Source organism: Propithecus coquereli, unplaced genomic scaffold (assembly GCF_000956105.1).
Source record: "Propithecus coquereli isolate 6110/MARCELLA unplaced genomic scaffold, Pcoq_1.0 Scaffold77, whole genome shotgun sequence".
In the NCBI taxonomy this organism is placed as follows: domain Eukaryota; kingdom Metazoa; phylum Chordata; class Mammalia; order Primates; family Indriidae; genus Propithecus; species Propithecus coquereli.
The window spans coordinates 7,528,581-7,550,392 of NW_012153840.1; the positions used below are offsets into that span (position 1 = coordinate 7,528,581).

Consider the following 21,812-nt stretch of genomic DNA (forward strand, 5'->3'; position numbering starts at 1 on the left):
AGATTTAAAACTAGGCTTTAGTAGATAGAGCATTTGACATTTCAGAGTGTGACATCAGGAATCAAATTTGTAATACCATCTGTTTAAAGGTGCATGGGATAACAACTGCTACCATGTAGATTATGCTTACTATGCTAGATCCTTTAATTTATTTAATCCCCATAAAGCTCAGTGAGGTTGGTATTATCTTTATTTTACAAATGAGGGAACATATATATTATGTTAAATAAGTGCCTAAGGCATACAGTTACCTAACAGGGGACTCTCTGCCTACTTGACTCCAAAGCTTATGCTCTTAACTTCTATGGTTTCATCATAGATTGATTCATATACAATTTAATATGATGATTGATTCATATACAATTTAATATTCTTCCTCCTGTATTGGAAAATAACTTCTAGTTTTTCTAATGAGGAAAATGGTATTTACTTTCTAGAGAATAACTTCACAAATACAAAAGATAACGAAGCAAACTGAAATAATACATAATTCTGTAATTCCATATTTGTATATTTTCCTTCAATATCTGTGTGTGCATAGAGGTGTATGTATATAAAGGCTATAATTAAAGTGTTTTTACATAATACACATATAATCATGCATTCGTTTATTAATCTTATTTCTGTTATGAACATGATTCCATGTCATTAAAAGTTTAACAAGGCTGGGCAGAGGGGCTGACACCTGTGATCCTAGCACTTTGGGAAGCTGAGGCAGGAGGGTTACTTGAGGTCAGGAATTTGAGACCAGCCTGAGCAACATAGTGAGACCCCCATCTCAACAGAAAATAGAAAAATTAGCTGGGTGTGGTGATATGCACCTATAGTCTCAGCTACTTGGGAGGCTGAGGCAGGAGGATCCCTTGATTCTCCTTTTCCACCTTATTTTGTCATTTATAATCTTGTGGAGGTTCCTGGTCTTCCTTCTCTTTTTAAATTGTAACTAAGTAATAAGATACAGGATCACCTCTTAGTTTGCAAGTGGAAACGAGGCCTATACATTCAGAGCTAGGGCTTCTTTTACGGTGGACAGCCCATTCTTTTTGCGGGAGATGGAGGTCAGGGAAGAGGGCATAAATGTGTTTTAACAGAAAATGTCTTGGCAGGTACTATGAGTACTTTATAGTGCTTAGTATGACTGGGGTGGGGTGGTCTTGCTTTACATGGCTTTAGAAATATTTTCTGATGAAACTTTAATGAATTTCATAGGTAATGTTATAAGGATTTGCCTTAAGAGTTTTGAATTAGCACACCTCAAATGAGATGTTTGTGACAGGGTGTTCTTTGAACTCTTGATTTGAACCTTTCCCCCTTTCGTATTGTTAAAAGTACATTCTTCAGGCTAAACCTGACTGGGCTAGTGTTACTTCAGGAAATGTTTTCATTTATTGTTTGGGAGATTTTGGAGTTTCCTATCCAAGGAAGATCAAGCTGTTTGCATAAAATACAGTATTCTTTAGCTATCCTGCTCATGATATCATCAACTGTGTCTGTACCTGTGTGACAATGCCAAGCACTCCATAGCTTTACCTGGATTGTTTGTTTGGTCTTTTCCCAAATGTTTAAAGTTTTCAAAAATAAAATTTGTGGAGTTGCTTCTCTTAAGTAGCTACTACTATGTTTTTAAGTGTGCTGCAGTATTTCTGTTAATTAATCTTATGTGTGGTCATTTATATCTGTGTCATTTGATTCTATTCTTTCTTGGAGATCTTGCTATTTAAAACCACTGTTTACCATAAATAAAAAAAAAAAGACAAAACAAAACTCGATGTCGTCTTGACAGAGCAGGACATCTAACTGAAGCCTCTGCATGGCTCGGCTTGCCGAGTTCCCTGGTGTTGGCTGTCTCGGATCCCCTTTTGAAGGCCCCACTTCCCTGCACACTAGCTTGGTGTGCAGGGAGAAGCTGCAGTCTGTTGGCTGGGCTTTATTTACGGAAACAGCAGGGTTGAGATTGATTGCGGCGTCGAGAGACAGTGTGTGGATGAGGGAGGGTCACAGCACATGCTCAGTCCTGTCAGTGTGAGGGGAAGTTTCTGCGTTCTGCGTGAAGGCTTAGGTCATAGCACAAGCTCAGTGAAAGCTCTATGAGGTCTCTCAGACTGCATGTGCCTCCATTTTGAGTTTGTTAGAGTAGAAAAGGGCAGAGTTTAGCAGTAAGTAGAGGTTCAGGAATTCAGCTAGACTCTCCAGAGCCTCTGTTAGTCATGGATGATCCATTCAGCCCCTGCAGGTAGGCAATCTTCGTCTGGCCTCACCAAAACAGTGATGGTTTTTGCTGCTGTTTCTCACTTCTGGAGGTGTTTATGAATCATTTCATCATTCATAGTGCATGTTCCTGAGAGCCTTGAATTCAGCCCTGAATGGCCATGTAGGTGGTGTGGCGAAGCGTAAAATCAGAGCTAAGAATGGGTCTATCCAGAGATGCATTAAGCAGACGTAGAATGTGAAGTGTTGTGGGTCCCTCTGTCCCTGTTCCCTTTTCCTTCACCTCTTCCTCTCTTGGGTAATCGTAACCTCAGTCGTGCTTGGTGCGGGTTGCCGAGCTTGTTTGCCTTTAGGACCTGCAGAGCAAGCCTGCAGGCTGCCCTGTGGCCCGTGTGGCTGGCAGGGAATGCCTGGGCCTGAGAGCAGCTCTGTTTGGATGTTTTAGGAAGGGTGGTAGGTGGGCAGCTATTGGTTGCTTTGAAGGTGGGTGGAACTTGTTGTGATTGAGAGCCTGTTTGCCAGAGCAAATTATAATTCTTGTGATCTTTTTCTGAAGTCTGACATATGCAGGGGATGTTTGTGGATTAATGGTTGCAGAAATACCACTTTAAAGTGAGGTTTTCAAAAAATGAAAGGTTATGTCACATCAGTTTCTACTGTGTCTTTTGCCGCAAAAGGAAGCAAACCCTTCTTCCTTTTGGAGCTTAGGAAAATTTCTTGGCCATTTTTTAGAAAACGTATGTGTTGACATTTGCGTTACAGGTTGAGGTTCCAGGTTTTTTGTTTGTTTATTTTTGCATGTTTGTTTTAGAATAGGATGGCATTTGTTGCGTGACTTGTGAATTCTGTGAGTGGGTAATAAAAAGAGTAGTTGGTACCTGAGAAGGCAGAAGCATTGACAAGGCCACGAGTGTCTGCTTGATTACCAGGCACTAGTCTTTTCTACCCAAGGAAATTGTGCTTTTGGGGTGTCCCGGTTGCAGATGGGGCTCAGACAGATGGCTCTCACCATCGTTAACTTAGGGAGCCAGTCAGAACAAGCAGATCTAGGACAGGTGAGTTCTTAGCAAAGCAGATTGTATGTGAAGGTTTTGAATCATATCAGTTACTCTGCATTGTTTCCTCTCCCTCTTTTTCTTCTGATAAAGATTGGAAAAAACTTTGAAATGACATATAAGTTTTGTGCATTTGTGAGGATGAAAGAAGGCATACAATATAGGAGAAGTAGCAATGGAAGAACCCTCACAGGAGAGAGGAGGAGTTTACTGTGCATCGATACAATGCATAGTAACTTCTCACTGTAAAAATTTTTATTGTAAGCTCCTAGTTGTGTAATGTGAATATGGAGCTTTGTGTGGTCAACTCTTGTCAGAGGAGGTCCCTGATCTTGCTGGAAAGTTTTTAGGAAGGCATTAGTTGGTGAATTCTATGTCCTGAAATATCACTAAAGTATGTAGTCTGTATTCTTGCAGGTTCAATTTTGAGATTGCACCTAAGGAGATGAACTGTAGAGGGATAAGTTAGGGTTAGTGCCTTTATTACTGTTTTTATGATCTGTCTTTCCATTCATGTGAGGGCTCTCTTCCCATATGACCATATTTACTTGAATGTTGCTCTTAGGAGTTTTGGGTAGGTACCTACTTTTTCCCATACCTTGTACTGTTGTTTCTGGGATTTGTATTTCATGGTATTTAAAAACACCATTGTTCTTCCTTTCTGCTTCTCTCTTTTAGTAAAATTTTTCTTTTTCTAGACTAAAGGAACTGGGCACTGCAGCACTTCCTAGTCATGTGTGTGTGGGATCCATGCAGACTTAAGGAGAAAACTCATTATTTGAGTCAGGCAAATACTGCCTTTGTGTTCTGGGATCTTTGTGTCTTCTTAAACTTTCTTTACCCTTAACAAATAAAAATGTGAACAGGAAGCTGTGTTCACAGCCGATTCAGCTCTGGATCAGGTTCCTCCTGATGGTTTGGCTGGCCTGGCTGGGCCTAGTACAAATCTGCATTGTGGTTACTATGATCAGTGAGTACCCTCTGTTGTTAAGAGTCAAGTTTTTCTATGTTTCAAATCCAGTAAAGTAAGTCACTAGAGCTATTTCTTGTGTGGTGTGTATTCTGTATTTTTCTGTCTTGAGAAAATATTTTTGGAATGCTAAAGCTCTGCTTTTTAGGCCTTCGTGCTTGTCTGGTGATGGTGGAGGTGAAGGAGCAGCACATGGGAAGTTATGTTCTTGGTTGGTGAAGTTGTCTTTGGTCTGTGTAGCTTGAACATTGGCTAGCTTGTTTCATTTTGGCTTATTGTTCCCCTCCTATTGCACTTTAGAGTGTCAGGAAATGTGGCAGAATATTGAAAGTATATGTTTCAAAAAGAACATAAAAGTTCATAAAATTACTATACTACTAGCTTTTCTTGTCATTATAGTAGAATCTTGATTCAAAATCTGAGGATGAGCCTTATATTTAAAGTGTTCCCTTGTCAACGTGAGTTTTGCAGTCTGTTTTTGGTTGAAAGCTGGGATGGACTTGGTTGTGTTTAACTGGCACTTCTTTCTTAATCTATTTGTAACATAGCTCTCTGCTTTTCCCGGCTTCCTCGACTCTTGGCTGGTGTTGCGACTTATGACTCAGGAGACTCTGAGTCACCTAAGACCTGATTATCTGTGATTCTCCAGTTCTTTGTTCCTGATCCTTCTTCCTTCTGAATTCATTTTTTCTTTTCCATTTTACTTTTTGTTCATTACTGAACTTACTTGTCTTTCTACCAGAGAGGCATTTATTCTAACACTATCAAACAAATGTCTGACAGGATGAGAGAGAAGGTAGAAATACTGGCTAAAGGAAAATTTGAAGCTGAATTCATGAGGCTTCTCCTAAATAAGCACAGATAATTGATTATCATCTCTTTTGAGCAGTTTCTGATTTGGGCAGATACATGTGCTTGAATGTATGTTTAAAATAAATATGAAAGAAAACTAATTTTCTCATGTTGTATACTCTGATATGTTATGTCTAAGGTAAAACACCTCATTTTAATTCAACTGGCTTAATTAGAGATTATTTTTATCAGCGTTCTTTGAACTGCACATTTATTTGTGATTATTTGATTGATCATCTTCCTTATTGGATTTCAAGCTTCTGTCTATTCTTAGTCTCGATTCCCGGTAGAGTGCCTCGCAAATGGGTCTTTGGCATCAGTACGTTAAATAAATGAATGACATCATCTATGATATGAGAAAAGGCGAGATTTGGAGCTGGATAGTGTGGCTCAAATTCCATCTAATATGTGACATTGGACAAATTCCTTAGCTCCTCTGAACCTCAGTTTTCTCGGGGGTAACAAGGAGATAAATATTTCTCATAGTTGTTGTAAAAAGACTAGGCGAAAACAATATGAAAGTGCTTGGCACATAGTTGCTTAGTACATCATTGGTATTAATTCAAAGGCCACAGCCTGGGCAATAGCAAGACCTCACCACGACCAGAAAAAAATTAGCTGGGCATGGTGGTGCGTGCCTGTAATCCCAGCTACAGAGAGAGAAAGGCTGAGGCAGGAGGATTGCTTGAGCCCAGGAATTGGAGGTTGTAATGAGCTATGACGCCACTTTACTCTAGCCCAGGCAACAGACCAAGACCCTATCTCAGGGACAAATAAATAAATAATTCAAAGGCCAAATCTGCAATCTCATATAGATATGATTATTTCAACATCTTTATTGTTTATGATCAACCTGTTCAACTAAGGCAATGTTAGGAATTGTTTTAGGAATTATGGTAATTAGTGACCAGTATGTTTAGCCACCATTTACTGCTTTCTTCTTATTCTCTTTGGGTATTTATGGTTTTCTTTACATTTCTTTTTAGAAGAAACTCTACTTCCATATCTTACAATATTTGATGTGTTTAGCATTAAACATTTTTCTTACCACTTTGTCTGACATAGTTGTGTGTGTGTTAATGCCTGTTTGCCTCCTCTTCTCATATTGACACTACTACAGTTAAGAGGAATAAGGCAATTGTCTTTTTTTTTTTAATAGCATTTTCCAGAGACTTCCTAGTGGGAACAAAGAGACCTTTAGACATGTGTTGTAGACATGCTTACTTGGTTCAAAGTCTCCCCTTTCCGGGGCTGCTCCATTCAGCTTTATTGGGCAGTTTGATTTGAATGCGCAGAAAGCCAGCATCTTCTTTGGTCAGGAGATCAGCTTAATCTTCAAAGACTGCTGCTTTATAAATTGTTTTCAATCATGGTGGGACTTTTTTGTTTGTTTTCTGACGCCTCATATATGTGTGCATGCAGGTTGTTAGGCTGTGATCCTTGAAGCCATTTCTGTCTCTGCAGCAGACCATTACAGCAAAGCCTGAGGAGCCCGAAGTGGAGTGTTGTATGTCATAGCCACACACACTGTATGCTACTGCATAATGGGGGACAGATAAGACAGATAGGAAATTTAGACAATGGAACAAGGTCATTGTAGTACTTTGGAACTAGATCTTTCTCACCTGTTGTTACATTTTTTTAAAAAACAATTTTTTCCTGACATTGCTCACACATTATGTGTGGAGGCCATATCTACTGCATCTTCTTATTAGCTTGGAAATTCTTATTATTCCTCTGCCAATCCCTAATTGTTAGTTCTGGATTCTGAATTATATTTAGGAGGACCGTGTGGGAAAGCTAATTCTGTGGCCCAGAATCCTTTTCTGTAATCAACTCAGTGCGACCCCTCAAAAGAGCACTTTTCTCAGGCCTTGGTTTCTTCTGTTAAGCTAGAAGACTGGATCAGATAGCCTCTCAGGAACCTTGCATCACAGAAAATTTAGAATTTTATGATTTTGCAAGTGGGCCAGGTGCCTGTGTTGACCTTTGTATTTGTGTATGAATTTGGAACCATTAACATTTTCAGTTGTTGATTGATTGTCTTTTTTTGGTAAATTAATGAATGATGAATTTTCTTCCTGCTAGGCAGTTGGCTGGCCTTCTGTCATAGGTGACTTAACTATCTGAATTTTGCAACAAATCCCTTAGTTGTTATCTATGGCTAAACAATAGTTGAGTTAGAATATCGGAGCCCTTTATTCATTTAAAATGTATTTAGTGAGAGCCAATGGGCTCTGGGTTATAGTGATGACTAAAAACAAACTTGGTTCCTACTCACATGGTGCTTTTTTTGGTCTAAAGAACAAGACAATCATTAAAAGAAATAATGACACAAAATAAATATAAAACCGTGAATGTGATGGGGGCTGAAGGAGAGATAGATGGTGCTATGAGAACTCATAATAGAGGGATTAGCTCCCATTCTCACTTTTTGCCAGTACTTAGAGTTAATATTAGTAATGACCTCTGTGCAGCAAGTACTATGTCTGGTTCTTTCCATAGATTATCTTTTATTTTTATAGCAACCTTACAAAGTAGCCATTATGAACATTTTATAGATGTGGAAACTAAGGGCTCAGAGAGACTGAATTGTGTCCTCAGAATGACACAAAGAGCCAACAAAACTTTGGTCCTGAAATTTTAATTCAGGTTGGACTCTGAAATCTGTGCTCTTTCCCTGTACCTGAACATACACATGTACCTAGACTCAGGTGTGTGTGACAAGTCCTCTCTTCCTCTCAGTCGTGGGGTGCCAGTGTCATGGGATGTTCTAATAGGATGTACAGAGCATAGTGATTTTACTCAGACTTAGGAGAAATTTTCTGTTTTAAAATAAAGGGAATATATTATGGAATAGCATACAAAATTTGCATGAGTTTTTAAGACACTATATCAGACTTTAAAGAAATTTTGGACTTATTAGAGACTGCTTTGTAGGTATGTGTTCATGCTGGAGAAGTTCGAGAAACCTAGTACATTGTCCCAGTCTTCTTTCTGATCCTCATTTTCACTCCTGCCCCACAATCCATATACAAAAAAGCCGGTGATTTGGATAAATCTCCTTTTGGGTTTCTTAAATGTGTATTTCGTTCTAGACCCACAGACTCTTTCTGTGATTACTCTCTAAATGTGCTAGTAAGTAGAGTAATTTCTAGAGTCTTCCTACTGAACTTAACACCCTATGGAAAACATAAGCATTATCCACTGTTTGATGTTTATGATCTGAAGGACAGGAAAAAGGAAGATTGTTCAGTGGTCTCATTCACCCATGACACCAGCCACAGAACAGGGGTCTGATTTGAGAGTTGTCAATCCCAGCCCCTTGGGAATGGGCCACAGGCCATGTTGCTGTTACGTCCCCAGGTTTGGGGAGGGGGTAAGGTCTGGCTTGTGTTGGGAAGTCATGCCAGCTCCCTGTGAAAGGCCTCAGTTCTACCAGTTCTTGCCTTCAGTTGCTTCATGGCAGTGCTGTCTGTTCATGTCTTCTCCCCATACCCATGTCCTTGTCCCTTCCTCATTCATGCCTGTAGAATCAGGTCCTTATCTTAAGCAATCACCGTGATCACGTAGAGATATCTGGGCATCTTCAGTGAACATTCACAGAAAGAACAGTGCCTCCCTGCAACTGTTCCTCTCTTCGGGGTGGAGAAGTGACTGTGTCACGTTCTTGCGCGAGCCCCTGTTTCTGGGAAGGCTCCTGCATCCAGCTGACACGCTTTTCTCAAGGAGCCCTCCCTGCATCTGGCCATCAGCCTTTTCATCTCTTTTGCAAAAATGCTTCTCCCTTTTTGATATTCATTTGCAGCCTCCCTGCCCCTTTCTGTCCATTCCCTGTTTACTTCTTAGACTAAAACGTTTCCATGGTAACAGGTTACTTTTCAAAGAGAACATCTTGTCATTTTATTTAATCCACTGCAGCTGAAGAGGACTGAAATATTAAGTTGTAGTTGCTATGGATACTGCTTTGTTACATTGGTTTCTTTTGTATCAGATTTCATATACAATGAATTTCTTTTTTTTTTAATACTTAAAGAATAAACACAATGACTTACCGTTATTGTCGTAATTTGGCTTCTGGTACTATTTTTTCATATTCCAAAGCAAAGATTTGTAGAATAATGGAGGCTGAACCTCAGCTGTTTTGAAAAACAATTTACATTAGGTACAGAGAGAAATTCCTCCTTTTGCTGGGGAGGATGGTGACAGTTCTTAATTCTTTTTTGTAATATGATTCACATGTAGGGATATTTCTATAATGATGACCACATAGCTGAGATCCTTAGAAAATATAGGGAAAAAAGAAATATGTGGCTTGGAGTTAATTCCGGAATCTCGTTGCTCATGAACTATGGCTTTCTTTCTTCAGTTACTCGTTCAGCTGTCTGCAGTATATTTGGGGGGAGTCTTTTTGTCATTTAATCAGCTTTTCTCTTATCTGAATTTCTTTCTGATTTCCAGTCTGTCTGTAGTACCTCTTCTTTGACTTTTTAAAAACTTTAATGTTTAGATTCACAGGAAGTTTCAAAGATATTACAAAAGATACTACAGAATGATTCTGTCTTATGTAACTGTAATACAACATCAAAACCAGTAAGTTGGCACTAATACATTGTGTGTATAGTTCTATGCCATTTTATCACGTGTAGCTTTGTGTAACCACCACAGCAACCAGAGTAACAGAACTGTCCATCACCACAAAGACCTCCCTCCTGCTACCCTTTTAGAGTCGCACCCACTCCCTCCCTCCATCTTCTCACCATCCCTGACACCTGGCAGCCGCTGATCTGTTCTCCCTTTCTATAATTTTGTCATTTCAAGAATGTTATATCAATTGTCCTTTAACTTTGATAGGTTTTCTCTTTCAGCATGATTATCGAACTTCGAAAAAAAACCTTTTTGATTATTTTGACTTGCTTTGGTGTTTGAACTGAACATTGAACTGAAATAGGGAAAAGGATATGGATTCTCATACTTTTGTTTGTAATTAATTGTATAATTTTAGTTCAGTAACCTTATTATTCTGCCATATGGGAGCGTGATTGGGAGCTCTGACTTTGGAATCAGCTGAACTTGAGTTTGAATCCTGATTTTACCATTTGGTAGTTGTATAATCTTTGGCAACTGCATAACATCTCAGCTTCAGTGTCCTTGTCTGTACATGTAGAGGTTGTGATACCATCTATCTTACAGGGTTGTCTTTAAGAATAGATAAGAAAATATATGGAAATTGCTTAGCTTGCAATGTCTGGTACGTAGTAAATGTTCAATGGATATGTCCTTTGATTTATTTGTGTTACAATTAGTGTTGTTATTATCTATAAAGTGGAGATACTGCCTCAGAGGATTGTAATGGGAATAATGAAATTTGTTCACCTGGCATAGAAGTACTTAGTAGGTGATAAGCTGGTATTGTTATTTTGCTTGTGTTTGCTTGTTTTGCTTGTGTTTGCTTGTTTTGCTTGTGTTTGCCAGTAACTATTAATATAATATACCTGGATTTAAGATAATGTATGTGAAAAACCCAGAGAGAAGGACAAAGGGGTGTGTATGTGTGTGTGTGAGCGTGTGTGTTTGTGTGTCTTGCATTATGTTGGGATATGACCTAAACCTTTACTTTTTTATTTCATACAGTAGTGCCCTTTGTCTGACGTGGCTGGGATTCGTACTGCCCTTAATCTGGATTTTCCCTCTTAAACTGATGATCACCCTGTCTAGACCTGCTATGTTAATTAAGTAGCATTGTGCATCCAAACAAAATAGCTATACTATTTTAAACACAGGATAGAGTGAGATCTGAATTTCTGTGAATATCAACACTAATGCTTTTATAATATCAAAATATGAATTAAACGATTTAATACCTAGAATGAGATATTACTGTAGAGGACCTAGAACAGATATTAAGTGCTCAAATGTTAGCTACTGTTGTTACTAATTAAAGAATGAACCTGGCATCTTCTAGACTAGGAGCCTTTGGAATTTTAGCTTGCAGTATTTTCTAAAGCTCAGATACATCATAATCAGTGCTTCTCAAACCATGGTTTGTGGACCCTGTTATTATTTTTATTAAATCCTAATCGTTGACTTCCTGTCTTTTTAATACTCTATGATGAAATTGAGAGTGACGTAAAAATCTCCTGCTGCATACCGTAGGACGATGACTGTCTTGAGGAGAAGCCCTGTGCCGTCAAGTCATTTGAATTAGAAATGGAACTACCCACTTTTTTCATGGAGCACCATTTCTACTTGAAAGAACAACTGACAGATAAACTGTGGTCATTCAGACGTGGCTATTTGGCAGACATTTTCTTGAAAATGAGTGAAGTGAGCCTGTCATTTCAAGGAAGACTACTGATAGTATTTGCCAATGCTAAAATTTGAACTTTCAAGTAAAATTAGAATTTTGGAAAAGTTGTACCACTAAGTGTAGCTTCTCTACACTTTTGTTTTTTTTTTTTTGAGACAGAGTCTCACTCTGTTGCCCGGGCTAGAGTGAGTGCCATGGCGTCAGCCTAGCTCACAGCAACCTCAAACTCCTGGGCTCAGGCGATCCTACTGCCTCAGCCTCCCGAGTAGCTGGGACTACAGGCATGCGCCACCATGCCCGGCTAATTTTTTCTATATATTTTTAGTTGTCCGATTAATTTCTTTCTCTTTTTAGTAGAGACGGGGTCTCGCTCTTGCTCAGGCTGGTCTCGAATTCCTGAGCTCAAACGATCCGCCCGCCTCGGCCTACCAGAGAGCTAGGATTACAGGCGTGAGCCACCGCGCCCGGCCAGCTTCTCTACACTTAAAGGATTTTTGTATGAGATGGGTAGTGATATTAATGAGTGTAATTTTTAAAAATACTGTATGATGAACTCTGTCGATATTTGAAAGATCCACAAAACTTAGTGAGCCAGTATTTTCCATGTAACCAATGCATGACATTACAAAATCATGTCTGAGTAGATCCATTCAAAGGGCAACATAGACCAGTGGATTTTAATGTAACAGAATTTAAAGATTATTCATAAGCTTATTCACATTGTGCACAAACCTTTATCAAACTATCACTTGTTGAGTTTTGGTGTAGTATCCAAAAAAGCTACCTTCTCCAGTTAAATAGCTGTGTTAGGTTGGATTTTCTTCATATGCTTTAACTAAAATAACATATTGCAACAGATTTAATGTAAAAGTGTATCAGAAAATCCAGCTGTCTTCTATTAAGTCAGATATTAATGAGATTTTAAAAACTAAAATAAAGCCTCTATTTTTCACTGTTTTTATGTTTAAATACAACTACTTTTAATAATGATATGTTTTACATGTTATCATATAATGAGTTTATTGCTATTTTTAAATCAAATAAACATTTTGAGATTTTTCCGAAACAAATTTGTTGAAATCCTTATTTTATTTATTTTTTTGTATAGACAGGGTCTTGCTATGTTGCCCAGACTGGTCTTGAACTCCTGGCCTAAAGTGATCCTCCCCACCTTGGCCCCCCAAAGCACTGAGATTACAGGCATGAGCCACCACAGCTGGCCTCAGTAATTTTTAAAGAGTGTAAAAGGGTCTTGAGACCTAAACGTTTGAGAATTTCTGTTAAGTAATAGGCACGTTGTAGTAATTCATCATGTGATGATTAAGAGTGTTTCCTATAAGCTGTTGACGTTATGTTTAAATATTAATTTCTGGTGAATTTTGTCAAGTTTTACACTTTGATAGTCCAGAAATATTCATGAAACCAAGGAACTTTTAATTCTTCCTGAATGCATAGGCAGGTACTGTGTTAGATCCTAGGGGATACAAAAGATGGATTAAATCTTAATTCCTGTATTCTAGAAGTTTACAGTCCCGGAGGAGATAGAGGTATGAGACGTCCAAATTAGAGTAGAATATCGTCTCCTAATAGTGAGATATGAACCACAAAGACCGTGTTCAAGAAGGGAGCGGTAAGGGGCAGCTGCGGGGGCGGAATATTTAATAAAGGGAGGAGGACTCTGATTGTTAAGTTGATGCCAGGTACAGCCGGATGCCGGCAGTTGCCCATCGAGCCTACTTCTTGCCTTTCACTTTTGGTTCATATTCTGACAGTTTTTCTGTCAGATGCATCCCGTTTTCTCTCATGGGATATGTTGCTACGTACTTTTTTATACTGTGGACTTAAAAAGTATTTCTGCCCTTATTCTATGTTCTGTAGTTCCTGGATATGGTAGGCTAATGCCATCGTCTGCACCTCAGATCCTAATCCTGCTGAAAAATAACTTTGTTGTTTTCCTTGCAGCAAAACCCTGATATTTAAAAGTTGCATATGATTTTAGAATACTTTTGTCATAAAGGGTGATTTTTAAACAAGCTTTTAAGAAGTTTCTTTGTTTTACTTTTGTGTTTTATAACCTATTTACCTTATTAGTATTCTTTCTTGATATAAACTTAGAGAAACAGTTTTCAGTTTAGTCTATAAAAATACCCCAACACATTTTTTTTGTTTTACTTGTATCATTATTAGTATATTAATAATTATTTGCCTCCTATTTTTATGGAAATAAGTGGGATATAAGTTTCATGCAACAAAGTAAAGGGGGTTTATTTTATTATCATGACACATTATATTTTGAGCTAACTGTGATAATACTGGCTTATTAAAATAAAAATGAACCAGGGGTGTTTGTCCTGGATTGTCAGGGACTTACATAGCAGTGATGTGGAAACGAATCCATATCTACCACATGAGAACTCTGGAATAACACCTTCTAGAAGAACCTGAAATTTGAGCTGTAGGCACAAGTACTGGATAGGCTATGGCTGAAGCTTTTGAAGATGATAAATTTCGGCTTGTAGGCAAGAAAGCATTTGGAAAGTATTTAGAAATAAAGGAGGCAACTTTGGGCAGCTCATTTTGCTCAGAGCTAGTTAGGAAACAGGAAGGGACAGTTGGAAGGGAAAGAGTGGTAACACTTGAGTGTTTGTTTTTCTTAAAGAAGTACTCGTTAAAATAGCCTCCTGGCTCATTTGAATCCTCAGCATACCTCCTAAAACAGCTTCTTCTGTTATAATTCCTACATAAGCCAATGAGAACAATCCATCTTTCAGCTTATTTTTTTCAACATGGCATTCCTCTACTAGAGAAACAGAGCTGACCTGCGAAGGAAAGTCAGCCCTTCACGCAGACTTCTCTCCCACTACAGCCCTTCTCTTTCGACCTGTTGCCTCTGTGTGATTTTATTCGCACTTGGAAAGTCCTCCTTTTTGCCCTGCTCTCGGGCTTATTATTATCTCCTTTAGAGGTCTCTTAGAACTCTGCCACTCCAGCGAGTGTTTCCTCTCCAAACCTGCCTAATTTTGATAACCCCCCTTAGCATTTTTTGTACTGTTTGTCTGGAACTGTCTCATGTTTATGAACATAGTGATCGGGTCTACTCTGGTGTTTGGGGGTGGATGCTACCTCCCCAGCGAGACGGTGTGTGAGATTCTTGAGGACTGGACCATGTGACGTCGTTGTCTTTGTCGTCATCCTCATCCTCCCTCCTCCTTTTTTTTTATTACTCTTTTCTTTGTCACATCTACTACCGACCTTTGCTGAAACAAGGTTCTTCACGAGAAAAATTGTTGCTTTAAAAGAAGAAAGTACTGCACCCAAAGGCCATAAAGGAAATAATAGTTTTTCAAAAATTCATTTTAACGGTTTCAAACATAATGGAATAGGTATCAGATCCATGAGAGAAAAACAAGAGAATGTGCCTCCTCTTGGGTCCTTTGCTTTGTTATGTTCTTCAGTTCAGCCCAAGTCAACAAATTATCATCAAACAGCTGTCACTATTTAAAAGCCATCTCCTTGGCACTGTTGAAAATTTGGTGGTGCCTGTAAAATACAAGAAAGTCTTGTCACTGGGCACAGAAAGGGTTTTCCTAAGATAGCGCACAGATAGTCATGATTCCAGGGGCGAGTACTAGAGAACTCGGGGAGGGCAGGATTTCTTCCTCTACCACTTTATACCCAGTCAGTGCCCTGTGCAAGGCCTGGGGCAAAAAAAAGACATTCAACAAATATTTTATGAAAGAATGAAAAGAGGAAGACACCACACATTTTAGGGACGAGGGTGAAATGGGCAGGAGATCAAGAAAGGCTTCTTGAAAATCATGGCTTTTAAAGGGAACCTGGCTAGTAGGGATTTGGAGCAAGGGAGGGGAGAATACTGCAAGAGCAGTCAGAGTGGCACAGACAAGGGAGAGGAGCTCTTTCACCTCCTGTGCCTGCTGGGCTCATTCCCTTACTTTTTCATCTCTGTGCATGCTCTACTTTATTATTAGATAAGTCCTGTATAATATTTCATCATTTACCATCTACTTAATTTTTGGCAGTTATCATCATCTGACCTATTGTTTGTTTATTTTCCCTCAATTAGAATATAAGTTCCAAGAAGGCAGGGACAGCATTTTGCTCATTTCTTTATCCATATACCTAGGGCAATTCCTAGTTTTTAGTAGATCCTTAATACCTATTTGTTGAATGAATAAATGATTGGATGAATGACCGTGTGTGTCCTAGGAACCATAAGTTTTCTCATTTATATTTAATAAGGTTTATGGTAGGGTACCCTGAAATGGTTTTGAAAAGAAGAAATGTCTGACTGGGATTGTACTAAATTAATGTCTGCCTCTTTGAGGCATGAAAGAATGATGGTATAGGAAAATAGACAGGAAGCTGCAATCATCAGGTTTTTAGAAGGAAAAGGTTTTAGAGATGGGGTGGCGGACATGTACAGGGCAACATTAGAAGTAGTAAGGAAACTAATTCTTCCTTGAGTTATCCCTCATTTATTTGAAGTGAATTACTTTCCTTGAAAAATGTGTCAGTGTTTATGTCAAAACTATATTGTGTTAACTTAATCTTCTCTGTTCGTGACAGGAGGCTGAACAGTACCCAGGGAGAAATCCGTGTTGGTCCTAGTCATCAGGTAAAGTAAATATTAGTAGCTTCTTTACGTTTTTATTTCTTAGTAGTCTGTTGAGCAGCATCTCAGAATTGTTGTTATTGCTGTAGGGAATTTTGTATAAATTCAGTTTTTTTTTTTTACATGACCACATAGTTTTAAAAAAAATTGTGGTAAAATATGCATGATGTAAAATTTACCATCTTAACTATATTTAAGCATACAGCTCAGTGGTGTTAAGTACATTAATTGTTGTGCAGCCATCACCACTATCCATCTCCAGAACTCTGTTCATCTTGCAAAACTGAAACTGTACCCATTGAGCAGTAGCTCCCAATTCCCCACTCCTGCAAGCCCCTGGCAACCGCCATCTTGTCTCCTGTTTCCATATTTGACTGCTCTGTCACTTATAAGTACCTCCTATGAGTGAATCATACTGTATTTGTCTTTTTGTGACTGGCTTATTTCATTTAGCTTAATGACCCCAAGGTTCATCCATGTTTTATAACACGTGTAAGAATTTCCTTCCTTTTCGAGACTGAATCCATTGTATGTGTGTATCATAGTTTGTTTACCCATTCATCCATTGATGAACGTTTGGTCACTACATACTTTCATTAAAAAAGATTTTTAAAACTTCTTTTCCTTCAAGAGAGTCAAGATGGTTAGGATACTTTTCAGTCAGAAGCTTGCTATGTCATGACCTGTGCCCTTTCATGTTTTATAAGACTGTTCTGTTTGTCAGTATCAGTTAGGATACTTTGGCAAGACACTGGATCAACGTGGCTATTTATGTCTCACATGTCAGGATATCCTGGTCAGCAAGGACTCAGGGCTCTGCTGTGCTTCTCTGAGATTCTCACCTGTCCTCCATGGCTCTTTTTTCCTTCACATTTTATCTGTGAAGTTGGGCTTCATTGTACATTCTGTGGTGTGGTTATAATTCATTGGCCATATTAATCCTTTCTAAATGCATATAAAATAATAATAGATCTTACAATGAATGAAATCAGCAAGTATTGAGAGGAAGAAAGAAACCATCCTTCTTTTCCCCTTAGGAGCAAGGAAAATTTCCCCAAAATGTCCCCAGTAGTCCCATATCTTATTGCCATGGATGGGGTCATATGTCCATTTCTAAACCATGAGGAAAACAGGTTTAACATGGTTTACATAGACTATCGTTTGTGTTGGAATGGATGTTGGGGAGTCAACAACTGTGACTATCATATCTAGGTACACGAGATACAGGTAGCAAGCATTGTAAGGGCATAGAGGTAGTCTGTCTAGTTATTCATTTTTCTTTCTAGATATTAAGTACTTCCTGTATGTCATTCACATTCTTTGAGAACCGATTTTAACTCATAATAAAAATTAAGAAGCGAAGGGATATTAGAACCAAAATACAGAAACCATCAGGAACATATAATTTCTAGAAGATACTTCTCATTCCAGATTTGGAGTTGTCGTAACTGATACAGGCAGAAAGAAGCTGCAAGAGAACACTTGACTTAATGTCTGCTTTGTTCAAGTATAGCCTTTTCTCGGTGTATTTATTAGGTGGGCCTGACTACCCCTCTGTACCAGATAAGCCCATTTCACTGTACACTGAGCGTACCATATTTTTAATCAAGGAATCTAGTGCCCGGTACCACTCAGTTACATCTCCCTTTCTCTGCTTTCTCTTGCAGTGTATTTTCCCACCTGTTTTTTTTCTTTCATTGTATGTTTCCTATGTCTTGAAATCTTTGTACCAGACTCTTATTTTACAGATTTTTTTCCTACCATAACAGAAAAAGTGGTTCCTAAGTAAAAGATGCTTAAATTCTTGGAAAAGGGGCATATTTACTATGGTTGGATTTTTGTATACTATCATTTAAAATCAAATGTTTACATCAGATTTTAAATATATTCTATATACTTTATATTTGAAAGGAAATGTTTTGGAGCACCAAAAATAACAGTACTACTTTAATGAATTGGCAACATTTACCATCTAAAAATTTCTACTTTTTTAATAGGAAAAATATTACTCTATACAAATGCAGGGGGAAAATAGTACAATAAAGCCCTTTTCCTCATTACTCAGTTTTCACAAGTATCAATTCCAAGTCAAACTTGTTTCATGTATTTTCCCTCACATGTCTTCTGCCATTATTTTGAAATGAATCACAAATGTATCATTTTACTTGTAGATATTCCAAGATAAGCGTGCTTTTAGAAGACACAATCACAATATATCACAGCAAATAAAAATTAGTAATTTCTTAATATTCAAGGGTTTACTATGTTGGGATTTCCCTGGTTGTCTGTCTGTGTCTTTCTCTCTTTATATTTTTATAGTTCAAGTTGGAATCTACATGAGAGCCAGTCATTGCACTTGGTTGATGTGTCTTTTAAATCTCTTAATTTATAGGTCCTCCCTTTCCCCAACGTATGTGTTAAAGAAGCTGAGTGGGCCGGGCGCGGTGGCTCACGCCTGTAATCCTAGCACTCTGGGAGGCCGAGGCGGGCGGATTGTTTGAGCTCAGGAGTTCGAGACCAGCCTGAGCAAGAGCAAGACCCCGTCTCTCCTAAAATTAGAAAGAAATTAATTGGACAACTAAAAATATATAGAAAAAAATTAGCTGGGCATGGTGGTGCATGCCTGTAGTCCCAGCTACTCGGGAGGCTGAGGCAGAAGGATTGCTTGAGCCCAGGAGTGTGAGGTTGCTGTGAGCTAGGCTGACGCCACGGCACTCAATCTAGCCTGGGCAACAGAGTGAGACTCTGTCTCAAAAAAAAAAAAAAAGAAGCTGAGTGTTTTGTCCTAAGGGATGGTCTAGATTTGACTGATCAAATCTTCACGTATCATTAAACTTGTTACGTGTCCTTTGCAGGTCTTGAGAATTAGTAGTTAAATCTGGAGGTTTAATCACATTCTAGTTTGGTGCCCTACTTCCTGCAGGAATACTTCATGGTGGTGGTATAAACTTCTACCAGGGGCAAATATGTCTATCTTCTGATGATATTAGTAATAATTAGCAGCCACTATTTGCTGCCTTTTTTTTTTTTGAGACAGAGTCTAGCTCTGTCACCTTGGGTATAATACAGTGGTGTCATCATAGCTCACTGCAACCTCAAACTCTTGGGCTCAAGTGATCCTGCCTCAGCCTCCCAAGTAGCTGGGACTACAGGTGCACACCACCACACCCAGCTAATTTTTCTATTTCTAGTAGAGATGGGGTCTTGCTCTTGCTCAGGCTGCTCTCAAATTCCTGAGCTCAAGTGATCCTCCTGCCACTATGTGCTAGGATTACAGGCGTGAGCCATTGCGCCTGTCCCTGATTGCTCCTTAGGTCCATTATTTTATTAGGGATTTTAAAATAGTGATATTCTATCATTCCTTCATTCATTTGCAGAATAAATGAAGCTTCTCCCTTATCAACCATTTGGATCCCCAGAACACTTAGAAAATCACATAGGAAAGGCAAGGCTTGATTCTTTCCCTGTGTTTACTAGTTTTCAAAATAATGCTCTGGTTCCATAATATCTTCAAATGGTCACCAGTGGCTTTTAAATTATTTCTTATCTTTAATCAATTTTAATCAATTCTTATTGGTGATTAAATGATCTGTTTTGGGCCAGTAGGAGCATCTTTCTGCTGTGTGTCCTTTCGACTTAATCCCAGTGGTCTTTGGTAGGTCCCTTTTATCTGGTATGACGTGATTTTTATGCCTCGCCTTGTACATTGCCTTCCTTAGGTCTGGAATTAAACTTTCCTCATAGGAGCCTTCATTTGGGAAATGGTGTTTACAGACTGGGTGCTAAGATAATTGTTCTTATAGAGTTTGTTACTATTTCTAGGCCTTTTCAGTTGACACTAAAGCCTAGGAAATAGGCTTTTTTTTTCCTTTTCTTTTTAAAAATAAAATACATTGTAAGTTTATACTGATATTTCTAATTCAAATTCAAATTTTTATCTAGGCTTTATATTAATCTTATTGTTCTTTCACCTGGATCTTTTTACCATGCATCAGATCCCATTTTTTAATAATAACAACGTAGTTATACGTTTGCTTTAATGCCGTAATACAGATATACAGCTCAGTACTCACACTGCTACAAACAATATGATTATTAAAACCAGTTTACTATTACATTTTGTTTTGCCCCTAGAATATATCTCACTAGGGCTGTACTGGCACATTAGTATGTTTTAGAGTTATTTGAAATAGTTCCTAGAGTGGAACCAATTCAATACATAGTTAGGTGCATTTTTTTCATTTAACTTGGAGCTTGCAGTCCCTGATCCCCGGACCAAGGACGGGTACCGGTCAGTGGCCTGTTAGGAACTGGGCTGCACAGCAGGAGGTGAGAGCAGGCGAGTGAGCAAAGCTACATCTGTATTTACAGCTGCTTCCCATCTTGCCTTATTGCATAAGTTCCACCTCCTGTCAGATCAGCAGCAGCATTAGATTCTCATAGGATCACGAACCCTACTGTAAACTGCGCATGCGGGGGATCTAGGTTGCGGCTCCTTATGAGAATCTAATGCCTGATGCTCTGAGGTGGAGCTGAGGCAGTGATGCTAGCGCTGGGGAGTGGCTGCAAATACAGATCATCATTAGCAGAGAGATTTGACTGCACAGTAAATGTGATGTGCTTGAATCATCTCAAAACCATCCTCCCTGCCCCCTGCTCAGTGGAAAAATTGTCTTCCATGAAACTGGTCCCTGGTGCCAAAAAGGCTGGGGACCACTGCTTTAGAGTTTTTATGAGATTGTTATTATAATAATAATATTATTTTTATTCTCTTTCCCCTTCTGAGATAAATGGTAGCAGAATATGCACACTTTTTGCCACCTTTCTTTCTTCTTTTAACAATATAACCTGGTGTTTTTTCCTCCATAACAGTATATAGAGTTCCTTCTTATTCCCTTTGACCATTTCATAGAACTCCATGTGTAGATATAACAGTTACTCTTTGAATCTCTATTGGTGGGCATATGGTTGCTTGCAGTCATTTCCTCTTATTAGTAATGCTACAGTGAATAACCTGTGCATATAGATTTTTATGTTTTTGCCAGTGTATTTTCAGGATACTTCCCCAGAAGGGGGATGGCTGGCTTAGAGGGCAAGTGCATATGTAATTTTGATGGTATTGCACATTCTCCTCCATAGGGGAATTGTACCACTTTGATTTCACTCTATCAGCTTACATGAGTGCTATGTTTTCATTAATTTTATTTATTTACTTATTATTTTTTAGGAACAAGGTCTTACTTTGTCACCCAGGCTGGAGTGAAGTGGCATGATCATAGCTCACTGCAGCCTTGCTGGGCTCAAGCAATCCTCCCACCTCAGCCTCCCAAGTAGCTGGGACTATGGGCGTGTGCCACCACACCAGGCTAATTTTTTTTCTTTTATTTTTTTTATAGAGATAGGGTCTCACTATGTTGCCCAGGCTGGTTTCAAATTCCTGAGCTCGAGCAGTCCTCTTGCCTTGGCCTCCCAAAGTACTAGATTTACAGGCAACAGACACCACACCTAGCCATGAGTGCTGTTTTGTTCATATCTTTATACATTGTCAAACTTTGGGATTTATGTCAATATGATAGATGGGAAATTGTATCTGTATCATTAATTTGCATTTCTGTTGTCAGCAAGTTTGACCATCAATTCCTATGATTAAGAAACATTTGCATTTCTTTTTCTATAAATTGTCTAATTATATTTCTAGTCTATTTCTCTCTGGGGCTGGGGTGTTGGTCCCACTCCCCAACAATAATACTTTTTAATTAATTTAACAACCAGTGGAGGGTTAGT

At 38.7% G+C, this 21,812-nt stretch overlaps 1 protein-coding gene across 1 annotated transcript in view; it reads left to right on the plus strand.

The window, feature by feature from the left end:
- RERE (arginine-glutamic acid dipeptide (RE) repeats) overlaps window positions 1-21,812 on the plus strand; it is a 461,041-nt gene that overhangs the window by 306,360 nt on the left and 132,869 nt on the right. The window contains exon 8 of the mRNA XM_012662585.1: window positions 15,983-16,031. Coding sequence (XP_012518039.1) covers window positions 15,983-16,031 — 49 coding nt within the window. The remainder of the gene's footprint in view (window positions 1-15,982; window positions 16,032-21,812) is intronic.